At 48.7% G+C, this 18922-nt stretch overlaps 2 protein-coding genes across 7 annotated transcripts in view; one reads left to right on the top strand and one right to left on the bottom strand.

The window, feature by feature from the left end:
• Positions 1–426: 426 nt before the first annotated feature.
• Positions 427–16600, bottom strand: ACTR1A (actin related protein 1A). Its single transcript, XM_058697610.1, has 11 exons — positions 16441–16600; positions 8924–8988; positions 8366–8441; positions 7497–7622; positions 6505–6629; positions 4596–4812; positions 3758–3850; positions 3221–3395; positions 3058–3119; positions 2406–2446; positions 427–2232 (listed from the first exon to the last, which is right to left on the bottom strand). Exons 1-11 carry the CDS (start codon positions 16486–16488, stop codon positions 2130–2132), a joined length of 1131 nt encoding a protein of 376 aa, XP_058553593.1. The 5' UTR covers positions 16489–16600; the 3' UTR covers positions 427–2129.
• Positions 16601–18527: 1927 nt separating this feature from the next.
• SUFU (SUFU negative regulator of hedgehog signaling) overlaps positions 18528–18922 on the top strand; it is a 126948-nt gene continuing 126553 nt past the window's right edge. For 3 of the 6 annotated variants that reach the window (XM_058697612.1, XM_058697616.1, XM_058697613.1), the window contains exon 1: positions 18528–18918. In XM_058697612.1, the coding sequence (XP_058553595.1) occupies positions 18737–18918 (182 nt within the window). In that variant the 5' untranslated portion in view covers positions 18528–18736. The remainder of the gene's footprint in view (positions 18919–18922) is intronic. The other 3 variants (XM_058697614.1, XM_058697617.1, XM_058697615.1) reach the window with 2 other exon arrangements.

The following is an 18922-nucleotide window of genomic DNA, read 5'->3' on the forward strand; positions in this document are numbered from 1 at the left end:
AATCCCTGCCACCCGCCCCCCCCAAGCATACAGGTTTCAAATGGAGAACTGATTAGTCAGAATATCTGAGTGTAGGCCCCAGGAACTATATTTTAATAAGTTCCTGAGCTTCTCATCCATGTGGAAGCTTTGAGAGCCTCTGACTTCAGGGATGTCAATAGCTGCTCCCCTCATTCGAGGTGGTCTCACTCATGGGTTTTTGTGTATGTGCAGGGCTGGGACCCTCAGTTCCTGGGTTTTTGGCATGAACACCATCTTCTCTGTATCCACTTGACAGGCCGGGACTTGGGCTGAGAGCTAGATAAGCCTTGCTGGTACAAGAGTGCCCTCTAGAGGACAGATGAGGCCCAATCACTGCCTCAGATTCAGGGCCTGCAGCTCCTCTCTTCCCACCCAGCACCAAGAGACAGAGGCCCAGCTGCCGGGTCTATTGGAACGACTTTATTTAAGTACACTGGGCCCCACCAGGCAATGTGGTTTGTGCAAGGGACAGGCTTGGGCTAAGAGAAGGGAGGTGAGCTGGTTAAGCACACTGCAGTCTGCGGGTCGCCACATCGCTTTCACACACACCTGCTGCTGTGGCCCATACCTGGCAGGGCCTTTGGTCGTTGGACGGCATGGGGGGAGTGCTGCCTGGAATCTGGGACTGGGGCGGGTCTCGGTGTCACAGGTGAGGGTGCCGGTGAAGATCTGCTAGCCCCAGCTTTGCACATCTGGGCTGAGGAGCCTTTTTGGACACTGCTAGGCCAGCCCAGTCCAGGGTAGGCACCGGGCCCCACTGGAGAGGAGATGAGCCTAGGCCCATTAGTTCCTGGCACTCTGGTCTGGCCCCCTCCCTCCTTAACTAGACAAGTCCAAAATTACGAATGGCACAAATCAGCCCAGTGGGGGGCCTTCTCTCCTCTACAGCCTACCCCCCCCCCCCCCCCGGGTCAGCTAGAGTAGGAAAAGGCAACCTGGTTAATTGCAGCTCTTTCTCTAGTCCTAAGAGCGCTGGATCCCCAGTACCCCTCCTCTGCTAGAGGCCTCTGCCAAAGAGCAATTCTACCTCCTGTTTCAGAAAATCTAACCGGCAACCAGCCTGTTGATTCCAGGGCAGTGAGCAAAAGGAAGAGGAAAAAAGAGGCTGGCGGTAGTGACTTTGAATGTAGCCTCTGATCCTAAATAGGCCCGAGGCCTATGGATACTTGTCGGTTCACCATTAGCAGGGAATGGCGGGGCCCTGGACGCTATGCTAAACTGAGGTGCTGTAAACATTAGTGTGAACAGGGTGACTGGTGGGCAGGAGGCGATGAGCTCCCTCTCTCCAGTCCCATACTGAACAAACACTTCAATAAATAAAACTGAAGATGGCATTGCCCAAGGATGGATGAAAAGCAAGTAACAGGGCCTGGGGCTGACAGGCTCCCAAAACTCTCCCGAGACCCCCCTGGACAGGGGCTAAGGGTTGGGGTGTTCGCTCTGCCACCAATCAGAAGTAGCACTACTCCTGCCTCTTTGCCCAGCACGGTACTGGTCCCCAGGTGAGGTTGAGGGGACCCTGCCGTCTCCTGACCCCAGAGTCTCAGTAACAGCTCCTGGAGTGCTTTTCCAGACTCCCGAACCCAAATTGCAACAAAACCAGACAGAACTCAACCCTGGCCCCAGTCCTCAGTCCATGATTGATTGGCATCAAGAGCAGAAGGCCCAGCAAGGGAGGCAGCGGCTGCCTTGGGCCTCAGGGCACCCTGGGGGTGGGATGGGGTGGGGCTAGCCCAGCCTGGGATGGGCAGCAGCAAGGTCTCCCGGGATTTACCTTCTCTGTCTCCCTATGGTAGTAAACATAGTCCCACACAGCCAGCCAAAGGCCCAGCTGACGAAGTGGCCCTCTGCCAGCACTCTTCCCTGTTGGGGGCCAGTTAGTGGTCAACCCCAGGCCTCAGGCCATCACCATCATGGGTAGTTCATCGTCCTTTCTGGGCCCTGGGATCCCTGGGCCACACGGCACTCGCATATGCGCACACACTCGTATCCACGCACTCACACACACACTCACACACACAGGCAGTTCCTCGCAAACACTCCGACTCAAGAAAGCGAGTTTTAAAGTGGAGTTAACTTCAGAGAGAGATGAAGATGATGTCCCAACATTAGAAGGTTTTCCTGTGGATAGATCGGGCACCGTCTTCTTCATATTCCTTCTTGGAGACCCACATCTTCTTAAAGGTGTCCAGGGAGGCAAGGATGGAGCCCCTGGAGTGGAGGGAATCCCAAGGAATGTTGTGAGAGGGAGGAAGTGTTCATGGAGCCAGCCAGTCCCCGTGGGGCCAAAGCAGATGAGGCTCTGCTTTCAAGGGATGGGGTGGTGAGTGGTAATGATGCCCTCACTTCCTGTCACACTCTTATTCCCTAGGAGAACTACTCACCCAATCCATGTGGAATACAGTCTCTCTTGAGGTGCAGATATCTGAAAAGGTGGGTGGAAAGAGGAATCTGAGACTTTCAACCTCCTTGTCCTTTTTCTGCCCAACGCTCATCCTTACGGCCCATTCCACTGCCCATGGCAGTGGATGTGTTGTCTCACACAACAGGCTTTCACTTATGTCCCTGCTGGACCCAGTGGGCTCTCTGGGGGGTATTGTGGCCAACCTGACACTCATCTGGAGAAGCAGATTTCCAGCAGCGCTAAGTATCTACAGCTCCCAGGAAAGCTGGTGCTAACAGGGGCCAAGATCCAGCTTTGCTGGGGGCTGATGGGAAGCAGACTCCATGGCAGGAACTACACTCCAACATTTCGCTCCCCTCAACAGGCACCAAGATGTCGGACTGTGTCACGAGAGTGGCAAGAGTCAGCCTGCCAATGCTACAGTTTCTCTGACAGACCACACGTGGGCCCTTAGCCTAACACCCTGCCACATCAGGGTCTCAGAACTGCCCCCTTTTGTGGGGAAGGAGAGGGAAAATGGGTTCTTCCTGCTGGCAGACCTCAAGGTCAATGTGGAATCTGGGAACTGTGTAGCCTTGGAGGGGAGCCCCGGTTCCACGCAGCCCCAGCGCCAGCCCCCACCATGCTCCTACCCTGATCTTCACGTCTTTCGGAGCCAGTTTCTTCACTTCACTCAGTAGCCTGTCACCAAAACCTGAATGGGCAAGACAGGAGAATCTCATGTCAATCCTCTGGGCGTCTGGGCCCAGCAAGATCTGGAAACTTCCTGGAGATGGGCCGAGAGCAAAGACCAACCTTTGAACAGGGTGGAGCCTCCCGAGAGGACGATGTTAGAGAAGAGCGTGCGCCGCAAGTCCATGTCCGACTTCTGGATGGCAAACACCAGCACCTCGTGGATGCCCTCACTCTCCTCTCCAATCAGGTCTGGCCTGAACAGCAGCTCAGGTGCCCGGAATCGGGAAGGACCAATCTGTAGGGTGGAGAGCAAATTCAGAGGCTGGGACCAGGGCTGAGGTCCCTTTGGGAGTGAAAATAGAAGAGGCAGCTCACACTATACTGTGCCCAAGTGATTACGGAGAACACGAACCACCCTCTTCCGAACCCCTTCCTGACCTAGGCAAATGCCCCTGATGCTTCCTCTCCTCTACACGGGAGAAGCAAAGTTCCTGACGCCTCGCTCCGCGGGAGACAGTGCTGCTCCAGAGCTCCGGTGCTCCAGGCAGAGGGTGTAAAAGGGCTGGTGCATCTGACTCCAGCCTCCCCCTGGGGAGTTATTTGGGCTCAGAGCTTCTGACAGCCTGGGACGACTGAAGAAGGGAGATCCACGCCTACCTCAATGGTGCTGCCGTCGGGCAGGTAGTACTGAGCCTTCTCCGTCTCTAGTGTCTCATCCTTCTGCGGGTTTATGGACAGGTAGCAGGCTCTCTGCAGAACCGAGCAGGAGTCAGGCAGGCATGAAACTTAGGCCCACCTGGTCAAAGCCCCAGGGCTGCCAGATGCACTCCCGCAGATATCAGTCTCTCCACAGTGATTGCGCTAAAGGTCCACAGAGCTGCTGTTCTGGAGCCAGGGCAGGGTGGCCTGTCGGCCTACACTGGGTGGCACTTCGGACAGGAGTTCCTACCTGCTCCACCTTCCTTGTGGGCAGGCGTGGAAACTGGCTCTCTGGAGCCGGGTCTGAGACCACAACCCAATTTTAATCTAGACTTAGGCTTCTTCTTCCTTCTGCTACTCATGGTTCTGGGGCCTGTCTACCCAGATCAGAGGTTTCCCTAGAGCCGTGGGTGGCAGAAGGATCTGGTTTACTTAAAAAGAAAACTGTATTGTGATTTCTTCAAAGATGTAAAAGAACATACCTGATTTGGACATAAGGTATAAAAACATAATGAACATTGGTACACCCATCACCAGCTTAAGAAAGAGCAGCACCTCCCTTTTTCCCACAAGATGGCAGCACTTGGGGACAGTGACCATCAGTGTGAGGGGGGCCTAGCTGGGATCACAGGATAGCCAGGAGGCCTGGCTGGGGAGAACAGAACCTGACTAGGGACCCCCCCCCGCCCCCCGCCCCAGACAGGGGCTTGGCCTCTTTTCACTCCAGGTCACAGAGGTCCCGGCTGCCCTGTTTCCATTCTCCATCCCATCCCTGGGCCCATGGGGCAGCACTCACTTCTTTTATGGCCTTGACAATCTCAAACTCAGAAGATGAGTGGAAATCATAGCCCTCCTTCCGCAGGTAGAGGCGAAGGAAGCGAGAGACATCTCGGCCAGCAATGTCGATGCGCATGATTGAGTGGGGCATGGCAAAGCCCTCATAAATGGGTACAGCATGTGTGACGCCATCCCCAGAATCCAGCACCACACCTGTGGTCCTGCCTGTGGCATAACTGCAGCACAGGGAACAAATCGTCACTAACCCCTGCCTCTTTACTATGGCAAAACACTCGCTTTTTTTTAGAATTCAAAGTCAGCTAAGCTAAGCTGCAGCCTGCCTTTCTCTAGGGGCCTTAGACTGGCCACAGTACTAAGTCCAAGCATAAGCAAGCCTGAAAAACCTGAATGAAAGGAGCCCAGCCTCTCCCAGCCCCTCCCCTGTTCTGGAAGAAGAGGCCTTCCAATCTCAGGAGACAGCCTAGCCTTCAACTGCTTCAGGGTCCCAGCCCAGGGGCAGTTTTTACTTCCCAGACAAGAAGAAAAAACTCGAATGCCTACAGGGGCCAGGTAGGAAAGGAAAATAAGAATATTTTCACTTCCACAAAACACTTGCTTTTTTCCCACATGGCCTCCTAGGTCCGTAGTTGTTTGTTTTTGTTTTGTTTTGTTTTGTTTTTCCTCTTTTGGTAAAGACAAAGGTACAGACATATATTTCTGTGATCCAAAGGGAAAAAACCCATGATGTTTGATAAGTAGCAACTGACGCTGCCTCGTGCTGGGAGGACAGCAGGGAATAGAGCAGGCTGCGGTGAAGTCAAACTTGCAAACTACCTAACATGGCAGTGGCTATTTCAGCTCTAGCTGACTTTTGTCCTATAGGAATACATGCCCAGTATTGCCAGATCTTTCCAGAAATTAGTATTTTTTTTTTTTAATTTTTTTTTAACATTTATTTATTTTTCAGACAGAGAGAGACAGAGCATGAAAAGGGGAGGGTCAGAGAGAGGGAGACACAGAATCTGAAACAGGCTCCAGGCTCTGAGCTGTCAGCACAGAGCCCGACGCGGGGCTCGAACTCACGGACCATGAGATCATGACCTGAGCTGAAGCCGGCCGCTCAACCGACTGAGCCACCCAGGTGCCCCAAGAAATTAGTATTTTGATAGGAAATCCACTCCTCCTCCTTTTTTTAAAGTAGGCTGCATGCCCAATGTAGGGCTTAAACTCATGACTCTGAGATCAAGAGTTTCATGTTCTATTGACTGAGCGAGCCAGGTGCCCTGGAAATCTCCCAATTTTAAAATGCTGGCTTGGGTGCCTGGGTGGCTCAATTAGTGAAGCGTCTGACTCTTGATTTCGGCTCAGGTCATGATCTCATGGTTCGTGAAATCAAGCCCTCCTTTGGGCTCTACGCTGGGCGTGGAACCTGCTTGGGATTCTCTCTTCCCCACTCTCTTTCTACCCTTCCCTCGCTCGCATGTATGCACTCTCTCTCTCAAAATAAATAAGTAAACTTAAAATGCTGGCTCACTAGGGTCAAACACATCCTATCTGCAGCTCACCAGTGTATAATCTTGGCCTTAGATCTAACCCTAGTGTGAGGCAGGCTGGGCGCAGGACAGGCATGACAGGCGTATGAAGACGGAGACCATGGTGGTGTTTTCATCACGACTCTGTCACCAGCCTGGCACAGCGTCTGGCATAAACAGGCACTGGATAAATATCTCAATAAGTTACAGGGGCCTTTAAGAAGAGCTGTAGCAGCGTGTGGCCTTCCCAGCAGGCACAGCAGAGAGCCTTGGGCACCAAACCACTGAGAGAATAAGAGAAGCGAGACTGGGAGAAGATCTCCATACCCCCTTTCCTACCCAAAGGAGAGGCAGCCTCCATTCTGCCCGCAAGGGGCCAGGCTGCTTGCTACTCACAGGCTGAGCACAGCTTGCATGGAGATGAAAAGGGCTGGAACATTGAAGGTCTCGAAGAAAACTTCAGCAGCTCGTTCGCGGTTTTTCCGTGGGTTTAAAGGTGCCTCCGTCAGGAGCACAGGGTGCTGGTGAAAGATGCCCAGAGGGCAATCAGGGCCAAGTGAGATCTCTACCTCTCATTAGCACCCGGGCAGGAGGCCCCTGTGTGGTATGCTAGAGAACCGAGGGGAACTTTGTGAGCCTCCCTCCAAAAACAGGCAAGCTGGACCTGCCATCTACCCCAGCGTGAGCCAGTTTGTCAGCCTTCCAAATTCACGCTCACTCTGAAGTCTCATTCCGTCCTTGCCTCTGCCTCCTTCCTCCCCTCCCTATCCTCCAAGTTTCTTACATAGGCCTCTGTATTTACTGTAAGTCTCCAATTGTCCAGAAGATTTTGCTAAACTCTAAATTTGGAATTACTATGATACAAAAAATAGTATAAAATTTTTTTCTAAATAGAAAATTACATTTAAATATTGAATATATTTTTGAAAGACGTTGTATCTCCTTCCCCTGGAAATTCTGATGTCTAGGACACACCTTCCTTTGTTTTCCTGAGCTGAGAGTTTCTTCCTTAGAAGTTAGAGTATAAGCTCTGAAGTCTGAAAGACATGGGTTTGAATCCTAGCTCTACCACTTTATTCCCTAGGTGATCTTGGAAAGACTCTTGGCTTCTCTGAACGTTTTTTCTGTTCCCTTGTTTGTAAAACGGAGATAATACTACCTGTATTTCATAGGACTGGTGTCCTATTCAAGATTGAATGCAAACATGTCTGAAGAGCACATGGCCTGGTGCCACGGTAAGACTCAAACCCTCCTGGCAGTTATCCTCCCTTCCTCCTTCTCCTCCCCTTCCTCCTCCTCCTCCTCCTCCTCCTCCTCCTCCTCTTTGGGGTAGTGGCTCTGTCCAGCTCTCACACTGTGCATGGGTGCCGTGCTCATAGGACCCTCACCTCCTCTGAGAAAGTCTGCAGTTGGTCCTTAGAATAGACATATTGCCAGATGCGCTCCATATCGTTCCAGTCCTTGACGATGCCGTGCTCCATGGGGTAGCGGATGGACAGCAGCCCTCGGTGTTCCTGGGGGCAGAGAGCAGGAGTTACAGCAGCAGCCAGTCTCTCAGCCAGGCGGCCCACTCTTCCAGCACAGGGAGTTCCCACCCCACAGTCCTCAGCCAGAGCTAAAGGCAGGCCCCCATTTGCCAAGTCTCTAAACTGTATGCTGTAAACTGTTCTCACTGCCTGATTAGCTGGCAAAGCAGAGGGCTTCTGCATTTCCCTGGGCCCTGGGTGCCCTTATGGCAAGTGACAGGAGGCACCCTTCTCATTGCCTGATCCCAGGACACAATCTCCTGGCTCCCACCTCTGGGCGTCAGCACTTGCAGCCCAGGCTGGCAACAATGATTCTGTTGTTCTGTATCCAGAGGCTGCCCCAGGGCTCTGCCAAACTATGCTAATTAACTCATCCCCAGGGTATCCCAGCTAGGATATCCCCCTGAATCCCTTTTGCCAAAACAAGAACCAAGCTAGCTAATCTCATCATTAGCAAGGTAGTGACAGAATACAGAAGGAAAGCAAAAGCCCTATTTTCTAGACTGGTTTCTATTTCCCAAAGTGGGTTTCCAGATATTTCCTCTCCAAAACCAGAGGCTGCTCCTGAGAGAAATGAACCAATCAGACCTAGGATGAGAGGACCAAAGGGGAATTTAAGAGGAAATTGCTCCTTTTACTCATGGCTGTCCCACTGCTGGGACACTGCCCATGTTGGGAATAATGAAGGTCCTCTGTTGGCTTGAGGCTTCTACAGTAGGACTGGGAATTACCTCGGCTTTGGGGCCAATGAAGATGTCACCTTCCAGGGCTCCAGCCATGACACGAACGTGTTTGGGTCTGCCCACACTATAAAAGAGATCAGGGGGACCGTCACTTTTCCTTTCATGACATAACACAGGAAGGATGTGCAGATGTGTATGCTTAGACAGGAAGAGCCGGACTCAGTTCTACTGTGTTTATCTCTGAGGAGTGAGGTTTCAGTTGATTTTGATTTTCTTCTTTCTACTTTTCTGCATTTCCTGCAAGTTCTACAATGAACATGTATTATTTTAAGTTTTTTGTATATTATTTCAAATTTCTGACCCAAACGAGAGATCCCTTCTCTCCAAAAGGTAGAGGGCTGACCCCATAACAAAGCTGACAAGCCTCCCAAGCTTCTGCTGCTTTTTTTTTTTTTTAAAGGATTTTATTTATTTTTTAAGTAATTTCCATACCAATGTGGGGCTCGAACCCACAACCCTGAGATAAAGGGTCGCGTGCTCCACCAACGGAGCCGGCCAGGCAACACATACCTCTCAAGCTTCTGACTAAGGTACACAATTACTTACTAGTTTGGAAAGCAATATTTGGGAATCTGATCACCAGCAAAACCAGCTTTAATCACACCGGATCCCTGAGGAGAGAGGAGAGACAAAGAAAAGTCAGAAGTATGACAAAAACAAGAGGAGATATATATCATACAATATGTATAATACGGTTCCATTTTTTATTATTTATTTATTTAAAGTTTTTTTGTTTGAGAGAGAGAGAGAGAGAGAGAGAGAGAGAGAGAGAGAATCCTAAGTGGGCCCCACACTGTCAGCATAGAGCCTGACATTTGGGCTCGAACTCACAAAACTGTGAGATCATGACCGAGCCGAAATCAAGAGTCATTCCCTCAACTGAGCCACCCAGGCACCCCTGGTTCCATTTTTATTTAACAGAGACGACCTTCTATCTGCGTATAGTATATCCATCTGTATGAGCATTTATAGAGGGAACACGTGTCACCAGGAGGGAAGTGGGACTAGGGACGAGGAGGAGAGCTTTCACTGCACACTCAAAGTATTATTTGATTTTTTTTTTTTTTTTTTTTTTGTATTCTTTGACTTTTCTACATTGAACATGCTTTACTTCTGGAATTGAAAATAATATTGGGGCCCCTGGGTGGTTCAGTCCAACTTCGGCTCAGGTCATGATCTTGCTGTTCATGAGTTCAAGCCCCACATCAGTTTCTCTGCTGTCAGTGCAGAGCCTGCTTCAGAGCCTCTGTCCTCCTCTCTCTCTGCCCCTCCCCCATGTGCATGCTCACTCTCTCTCAAAAATAAACATAAAAAAAATACTATTAACACAGGGAAGAAAAAGAGAAAACCTGAGGAGAGAAGAGAAAAGTACATAGAAGCACCAGAGCAGCCAAGTTCAGGAACATAACCAAGGTGGGAAGAACGCGTGACTCTGTTAAACCACCATGACGCTGTTAACCTACTTTCCCAGCTCAAGCCTGAACTCTCCTTGCCCTTCAGGGTCTCTATGACAGACGCCACCATGGAACACTGCCATGCTTGAAGCTGACTCCGACGGAGCACATGTTGTCTGGTTCTTACTGCAGGGGCAAACCTCTACGCTTTCTTGGAGGATTGTGGTTGCTTTTTGTTTTTTATTATGCTTTGTTTTACTCACTGGTCTCCTGATTGTAAAGAGCAGGGAAGTTCTAAAGCATCAGCTACAAAGAGACCCCACATTACAATCCTGCTGCTCCAATACTTGGTAAGTCGGGTGGGGAAGAGAGTGACTTCTCCACCACCATCTCTGGTACCTCCTGGGGCCCAACCAAAGTAAACAGGGACTCTAGATACAGATACCAACTCTGTGCAGGACAGATGTCGAGGTTTGCTACTGCTTGCAAATATAGCCTGTCTTCTTCCTTCTTAACTCTTGCACCACTACACCCAATATGCTCACCCTTCTACCCCAACACGGTTTGCAGCTGCACATGTAGTAGGGGCAAGCCTTTTCCTGCTGCCTGTTAACCACTTCTCCTGGGGCAGAGAGCGGTATTTCCAAACCCACGCAGCAAGCAGTAAACACATCAGGAGATGCTAAATAGCCAAGGTTATCTTTGCACCAAAGGCTTTCCTGCAATATCCCTGGTTCCCTCTCTGTCTCTTATTCCTGCTCTTCTATAGGAGAAGTGGGGGCGGGGGGGGGGGGGGGCGGGTAGATAGGCCATTCTGGTGCCTGACTCTGGCAAAACAGAGAGGATGAGGTGGCTGAAGGATAGGGAATGCCAGTTCTCTAAGACAGCGGGAACCTCTGCCAACAGAAAAAACAGGGGACAATGTGCAAACTCATCGGCCTGGGCAGGACAGCAAGGAGCCTGGAAAAGGTGCAGCTGTAAACTGAGCTGAGAGACTGGGAAGGAGGGAGAACCATCGTACCGCAGCCTGCGGGCTCTGGGACGGTGGCATGGGTAGTGCGCACAGCACTGTACAGAACTCCGGGCACTTGTTGGCTCACGCTTCCAGTAATTGTTCACTGCCTTCACCTGGGTGTGGTGATGCCAACAGACTAATTGGACCTCCTGGCAGAGGTTGAAAACAAGAAAGGTAAAGATGAGACCTACATTTCAGACTCTAGATATTTTGAAGAGACGATTTTCCTGGATATTTAATTGTGAGTTTAATAGCAAAATCAGACTAGAGTCTGAGTAAATTAAGGCAAATGAAGATATTAGGTTCGTTTCTTCCTCTCTGGCCCTCCTAGCAAGAGAGTATAAAGACCCAGTTCAAATATCATCGCCTTCCTCATGAAGAATACTCCTGTTGGAATTAATTATCCTCTTCCTATTATTTCACAGAATCACCATTACCTGTACCACAATACCACAAGGTAGTCTGCATTTCCTTCTGCTGTATTTATTTTTTTTAATGTTTATTTTTATTTAAGGTTTATTTTGAGAGAGAGCACGCGTACTGGAGCGCGCTGGGGCAGGGAGGGGGAGGCGGAGGGACAGCGGGAGAGGGAGAGAGAGTCCCAGGTAGGCTCTGGGCTGTCAGGGCGGAGCCAGATGTGGGGCTTGATCTCACGAATGCATGAGATGGTGACCTGAGCCAAAATCGAGAGTTAGACACTTAGCCGACTAAGTCACCCAGGCGCCCTTTCCTTCTGCCTTCTATTTGAATTTATGGTTTCCATTTTTGCCTGTTTTCAGCCCAAGGTCCTCAAGCTCAGAGACTTTCTATATCAGCAGTATCTGGCATTTGAGGGTACTCAAATAGATGCTGGCTGCCTAAAATTAAATCCAAGCTCAAACGATTGGCAGATGAAGCCTAAAATATGGAACCTGAACCAGCAGCTGGAATGCCAGAAGCCCCAGGCAGAGGTGGTGCTGGATAGGTGGAGGCAGCATTGGGAATGATGCACAAGGTGGAGCCAGACCCGGCTTGTCCCTGCAGTCCCAAGAGCTGGCCTGCTAGGCCAGCAGTTGGGGAAAGAATGAGTGGGACGGAGGAGGCGGCTGAGCGGCTTCTATTCTGCTCAAACCAAAGATTATAAAAAAGGCCCTGTCAATTTCTTTAATAGTATTTGTTAACTAAGAACTATGTACCTGGCAAATGAGCTGCCACTTTCTTTGTTATTCACTCCGGCAAAGCCAAGTAAACAAACGCCTTGCAGAGGCTTCTTGAAAAAGCAGTTCCATAATAAATATTTGATTTTTGAGGATTCAAGTCTGCGGCCAGTCACCAATGACCATTCTCTTTCTGAAGCAGGCAAACAGACAGCAAATCCCTCAGCAAGGCTCTCCCAGTTATCTGCTAACTATGGGCCTGGGGCTTGGGCAACCTTTAGCCTAAGCACTCCTGATTATTCTTGACATGCTGGCAAAGAGGCTAGTTGTCTCCATTTTACAAGTGGGAAAAGGATGCTGAGAGGTGGAGCCTCAGATTCTAGGGCACTAGTGGCTCATTTGGGCATAAAGATATATTTTGGCCCACAAAGTACTTTTTGGAAAACAATTTCATTGAAATAAAATTCGCTACCGTATAATTTACCCACTTAAGGTATATAATTCAATGGTTCGTGGTATATTCAGAGTAGTATAATCATCACCACAATCTTATTTTGGAACTTCCTCATCATCCCAGAACCTGTACCCATTAGCAGTCACTCTCTCCATCCTACCTGCCCTCTCCTGCCAACCAGTCCTAGGCAACCACTAATCTACTTTCCGTCTCTGCAGACCACGAATTACTTTTACGTTAACTTCCAACAGTTAAAAATTAGAGACTGCATATAAAATTTGGTGTTTCTGATTTCTCTTGAAACATCAGAAAATCCGGCAACACTGGGCCTGCATTCCTGGATGGGGACCACTGGCTGGAAATGAAAAGCAGCCGGCCCTTTGGTTAGACATGCTCAAAGCACCTTTCAGATTCCTCAAGACTTCTTTAAAGGTACTCTCTTCCTCCCCCTTTTTGTGTGCCTGCTTGGCCTCTGCAAGCACTGAGTTTGAAACTCCTATTCAAGGCATTGCCAGCAACTAATTCATGATATATTCCCCCTCCACATGATACCTGGTTTCTTTTTTACCCTCAGAGTGTTTAGGTTGGTGTGAAGCACATCCTTGGCTCTCAAAATACACATAATTGAACAGTGAGCTATCTTTATAAGTCACCTCTTCTCAGCCTTTCCAACAAACGGATGGATTCTTGCTGTTGCTTGTTGTACAACCAATGGGGTCAATATCACATTGCAAGTGACAGTGTAAAATAAATATAGTGACTTCATTTCCTCAGCTAATTCTAGTGTTTCTTAAACTTAAGTGAATCAGTACATCTCAAGAGCTGATGACAAATTGTAAAAAGATAATAATAAAATTGAGTCCATCAGTAAAATTTGAACATTGACAAAATATTTGATGTTATTAAGGAATTATGAGTTGTATTAGGTTTGATAGTAGTATACTGATTATGTCTTTAGAAGAGTGTGGGAGAGGGCACCCGGCTGGCTCAGTTGGTAGAGCATGTGACTTCTGATCTCAGGGTTGTGAGTTCAAGCCCCACAATGCGCATAGAGCTTACTTAAAAAATAAATTAAAAAAAAGTAAAAAAAAAAAAAAAAAAAAAAAGGTATGGGAGTGGGAAGTAGGTGGGAATAAGTTAAAAAAGATTAGCCACAAGTTGATAACTGTTACAGCTAGGTGAATATGTGGATATTTGTTATACTCTTCCTCTCCTTTTGTTTATGTTTCACATTTTCTATAATAAAAAGAAGAAAGCTGAAAAATAAGTCCTCAAAATGTGGCCTGGGAGCTGCCCTCCTTTTGTATTACTATCCATTACATACCTTTGGGAAGAATGACTTGTGTTTAGTTTTTAAAAACACCTATCAGTTTATCGTTGTCATTAAAGTACATGTATGTACACCTCCCCTTCCATTTTCCTCATTAAATTCTGATGAATTGGTTTGGTGCCAGAATAGGTAGAAAGAAGTGGTCAACAATTATTTTAAGACTGAGAAAGGCTATGAAATGATAATGAGCCTCTTCTCTCTTTCTCCTGTTCTTTGCTCTCCTTTCCTTTTAATTATACTCTCTGTAGCCCAGAAATAAAATTGTAGCAATGTATTAAGCTATGGAGCAGTTAAATCTGCTAGATACACACCATTCTCATAATAATATAAAGTTGGCTCAAATATTTCAAATTATTTTTCCTATCCTTATTTCACTTTGAAACAAAATAAAGCTCTCTAAATGTCAAACAGCAAGAACTATCTGAGGCCCCAGATCTAAAAATGTGGGAGAGGGGCACCTGGATGGCTCAGTTGGTTGAGCAACCGACTTCAGCTCAGGTCACAATCTCACAGTTTGTGGGTTCAAGCCCTGTGTGGGGCTCTGTGCTGACAGCTTGAAGCCTAGAGCCTGCTTCTGATTCTTTGTCTCCCTCTCTCTCCCTGCACCTCCCCAATTCGTACTCTGTCTCTCTCTCTCAAAAATAAATAAACATAAAAAAAAAATAATGTGAGAGAATTTCTCCTATTTCAATTTTTGGCATTATTATTGGCATAATAAAAAAATATTTTCCCAGAGAAAATAGACAAATCAATTCTTTAAGTCTTAAAACTCAACATGCACCACTGCTTTGATGTATTTCAAATATACTATGGAGAAAGACAAAGGAGAAACTAAAAAGCATTAGCTTAATTGACTTTAAGGAAAATGGCTAGAGATGGAACTCCTGCCCAACAATTCCAGAATCAAAGGATCTAATAAGATGGACAGACTGCTCCTTCTGCATCGCTGATGGAAACAGGAAATCGATAATTTCTATTTTTTTTCTTTTTAAAATTAAGAAAAAGGCAGATGAAGTACCCATAAACTGGCTAAAGATAGAAATAGTGTTCTCTGAAAATCAATTAACAAGGACCCCTACTCAGCCCGCTGCAGCAACTGACTACGTTTCTCTCCCCACCTCAAATCTTTATTTAGGGGCGTCTTTGTTACTGTGACATTTGGTCACTCATCCACCCACTCATCAATCCAACAAAAAACATTTATTGAGCACATAGTGGTGATAGGCTCTAGATGCTGTGTGTATGAAGGAGGGCGGGAAGGGGAGAGTAACAAAAAAATTAAGGAATACCATCTTTTCCTCCAAGCATTTAACAGTCTAGTGAGGGAGACCCCGCCCCCCCCCCCCCCCCCAAAAGTGAGGAACTTGGAACCCGATCGATCTCAGTTTGAGTCTTGGCTCAACTTCTAAGACAGGCGGCTTCAATACTGACTGTTATTTAACCTCTAAGGTTCACTTTTCTGCATAAACGGGGGGACAGTAATTCCTATCCACCTACTAGAGCTGACGCTTCAAGGAGATGATGCAAACAAAAGCACCTTGTAACATGCCTAAGGTCTCAAGGCTGGATCAACAGAATGAATCTGATAGCTTAGGACAGAACTGGCAGTTTTGCCTCAAGGGGCACAGAAGGTACCAACCAATCTCAGCGATACGAAGCCTTTGAGTGGAAGGTAGAAATTGAGTTGTTTTACAAAAGTCACCCTCCGCCCAAAATAAAAGCAGGATTCAGTTTCTTTCCGTTTGTCACTATTGATGCATATACGTTGGCTACTAGCAGGAGGAATAGCGGATAAAGCACTGGTTTTAGGTCACCTCCACTGTACGACCTTGGGTTCACTTCACCTCTTCGTGCTTCAGGTTTTTGTTTTTTTTTTCATTCGTAAAACGAGGATCACACTTCCTGCCTAACTGTGCACCCAATTTTTCAATTCAAATGTATGTGAAAGCCCCCTGTACGTGCTAGAGCACCTGGCAAATATGTCTAGTAATTTTTTCCCACATTCCGAAAAGGATAGTATCTCCCTGCTTGCCTGGTCACTCTTTCTTCTGGATCTTTATTAACGTTGTAATTTATTATCACAGAAATAACTGCAATCCTTTGGCCATTTCCGGCACCAGATTCCCGAGCCCCACCCATACACACCGCCAACCCACCCGCCCTGCTGGGGACCGAAGGAAACTTAGCCCTTCCCCACCCGGGGGCGGGCCCCAGCCCGTCAGGCCCCTCCGCTGTGAGTTCCCGAAGCCAATCCCCACAGCCCTCGTGCACCCGCCCGCCCCTTACAGAGAGGAACTACTATGGCGGCCCGGAAGAACGGCAGGGGCGCAAGCCAATCACTGCGGAGGGCTGCCCTCATCCGGCAAGGCCCAGAGGCGGGGTCATCGGCCAAGATGGACAGCCAGAACAACCAATAGAATGATCGGAAACAGGGGACGGGGCGGACGCCGGGCGCTCACAGAGCGGTTAAGGCCCCTCGAGCCAAGGGCCCAAGAACCCGGCTCGGACTACAGCCTTTGCCTTTATCCATCCCAAACTTCTCCATCCCATGGTTGCTGGCCAGCCGCCCTGCCTATGGACTACGGGTGAAGGGAGGACGGAGGTGGCGGCGGTTGAACCCGCCTGACAGGCTGGGCCAGTGACAAAGAGCCGGTGGCCCAGGCCGAAACCCGGGAGCGATCCCTTTGGGGAAGAGAGCATAAACCCCTTTAGAGATAGGAAAGATGCAACTCACGTTGTCGATCACGACAGGCTGGTTGGCGATCACATCGTAGGACTCCATGGCAGAAGAATATCTCCTTCCGAGGAAGGAACTGCCAGCCGGGTCTGCTGCTAACGCCACTGACACGCATGCGCAGTCTAGCCGCCGGTCCAAGGCGGCTAGGGAGCGGCCAGACCTCGCCTCCGAAGAACTACAACCCCCAGCATGCCTTACCCCTGGGTTTAACTCGCCAGGCCCCTTTGGAGCCCCGCCCAGTTTGAGTAGGGCGTCGCATTTCGACGCACAGTACCCTGGGCTTTGTAGTCTCCTTCCATGAATAGACGGGGACGCAGATTGATGACTGTATTGCACGCTTGGATCTGTAGTTCCATTGAAGGGATTCGCAGTGCATGCTGAAGTATGTAGTCTTCTGGAGTACTTGTCTGTAGTTGGGTTTGAATTGGCCGGTAATTCGTGGATGTTTAGATTTTCCAGGTCAGTTCCTGCCACCAGTTCTCCTGGACAATTGCTGTATTTTTATTTGGGTCAATAAGACATTAATAAACATTTATCAGCATCACATTCTAATAAAGGAACATTTAATACACGCACACGGGGAAGGAGGACATACTCTAAGAACAAAAGAAAATGCATTTTATAAAATTTGCTTTTTGGAAAAAACCGGCACATTTTTTGCTTCTTTTCGCATCTATTCCTGGGTAGGTGTAGACTTTGCAACAGGTTAACATTGGTCTGAAGACTGGCATTTGTAACTACGGGTACAGATGATCTTTTGTTCATTAAAACATCGTTCATTTAATAGCTTCAGGAACTGCTTTAATATCTCTATTTTTCATGGAGAATTAGAATTGACATTGATGAATGAGAAAATGGAGGTGAAGAGAAGTTTTGTGTCACTACTTTCAAATGACACCAATGCATTTTTCTCCAGATTAGGCACCCTTCCCTCCCCCCGCCCCTTCAAATTAGAACCTTTAGTCAATAGCACTGGTAATCAGGACTTCTTTCTATTCCTTTCTCTTGGAATTCCTTACTGTACACAGGAAAATAATTCTCAACCCGGTGCCTTAGGAACTAAAAATTCTCCCAGAGATGCCTGGCTGGCTCAATCGGTGGGGTATATGACTCTTGATCTGGCGGTTGTAAGTTCCAGCCCCACGGTGGGTGTAGAGATCACTTAAAAAATAAAATCTTTTTAAAACTTCTCCCAGTTACAGAAAGTCAAAGGTAATGGGAAAGAGCAGATCCATAGTAGATAACGAATTTTGGTGTTCCTCAAGGCAATCTGCATACATCTGCATAAAACAGAACAAAGAAGAGATTGTCATCACTAAAAGCATTTATCAAAAAAATTACCAAGTCTTGGTGCGCCTGGTTAAGCGGTTAAGCGTCTGACTGGATTTTGGCTCAGGTACTGATCTCACCGTTCCTGAGTTCCAGCCCTGCATAGGACTCCACGCTGTCAGTGGAGATTCTCTTGGGAATCTGCTTGGGATCTTCTCTCTCTCCCTCTGTCTCTCTCTGCCCCTACCCTGCTCACGTGCTCTCTCACCCTCTCTCTCTCTTTCTCTCTTTCAAACTTAAAAAAAATTACCAAGTCTTTTAAATTGATCCTAGTTTAACTAACTCTTGCCACTTTTAACGGGAGTCCAAAATAAGTATTTCAACATAGGACTCCTGAATTTGGCGGTGTTAGTGTCAGTCAGTAAGAATGTCAGAAAGACATTCAAAGACGGTAGGAAACATTCAGATTTATAATCTGTTAAAACTAATGACACACTAAGGAGTGAATGAATCAATCCATTATTGTCAGATTTATGTTTAAATTCTTGTTAGCATCATGTTGGAATAGTGACAAACTCTGGCGGCGCACTTCCCACTGCTTTCGTGGGACCCTAGCACCTCAGGATGCCGCAACATCTGTATTTAAACCTGGGTTCCTCCTAACACTAGGGGGAGGCCAAGAGCCTTGGGACGCCCCAACGCAAGGAGAAAGAGGCGGGACCTATTGTCAAGTCACGCCTTCCCCACCTGTGACTGGCACAGACACTAGCCAATGGATGCCGGAATAGGGCGCTCCGACGCCCCGCCCTTTTGAGCGCCCCGCGGCCCCCAAGGCACCCTCTGGCCGTCTCTGCGGCGGCGACGGCCTGGGCAGACTGTGCGCGGTGCGCAGGCGCGGAGCCTAGACCTCGCTGCAGCCCCCATCGCCTCGGGGAGTCGCACCCACGGAGTCCGCCTGCTGGCGCGTCAGTGCTCTCCCTTTCGTCCACCCTCCCCGATCCCCCCAGAGCCCTTACGCGCCCGGATGGCGGAGCTGCGGCCTAGCGGCGCCCCCGGCCCCACCGCGCCCCCGGCCCCTGGCCCTAATGCGCCCCCGGCCTTCGCCTCTCTCTTCCCCCCGGGACTGCACGCCATCTACGGAGAGTGCCGCCGCCTTTACCCTGACCAGCCGAACCCGCTCCAGGTTACCGCTATCGTCAAGTACTGGTAT

The sequence above is a fragment of the Neofelis nebulosa genome, chromosome 13 (assembly GCF_028018385.1).
Source record: "Neofelis nebulosa isolate mNeoNeb1 chromosome 13, mNeoNeb1.pri, whole genome shotgun sequence".
Taxonomy (NCBI): Eukaryota; Metazoa; Chordata; class Mammalia; order Carnivora; family Felidae; genus Neofelis; species Neofelis nebulosa.

What these genes read in the sequence shown, in the direction of transcription:
- ACTR1A (XM_058697610.1), bottom strand. Translation starts at nt 16,488, where the DNA reads ATGGAGTCCTACGATGTGATCGCCAACCAGCCTGTCGTGATCGACAAC. An exon ending in AAATATTGCTTTCCAAACTA is followed by an intron (nt 8,442 to 8,923) that starts GTAAGTAATTGT and finishes TCTCTTTTATAG; the next exon opens with TGTGGGCAGACCCAAACACG. An exon ending in AGGCTCCACCCTGTTCAAAG is followed by an intron (nt 3,120 to 3,220) that starts GTTGGTCTTTGC and finishes TTGCCCATTCAG; the next exon opens with GTTTTGGTGACAGGCTACTG.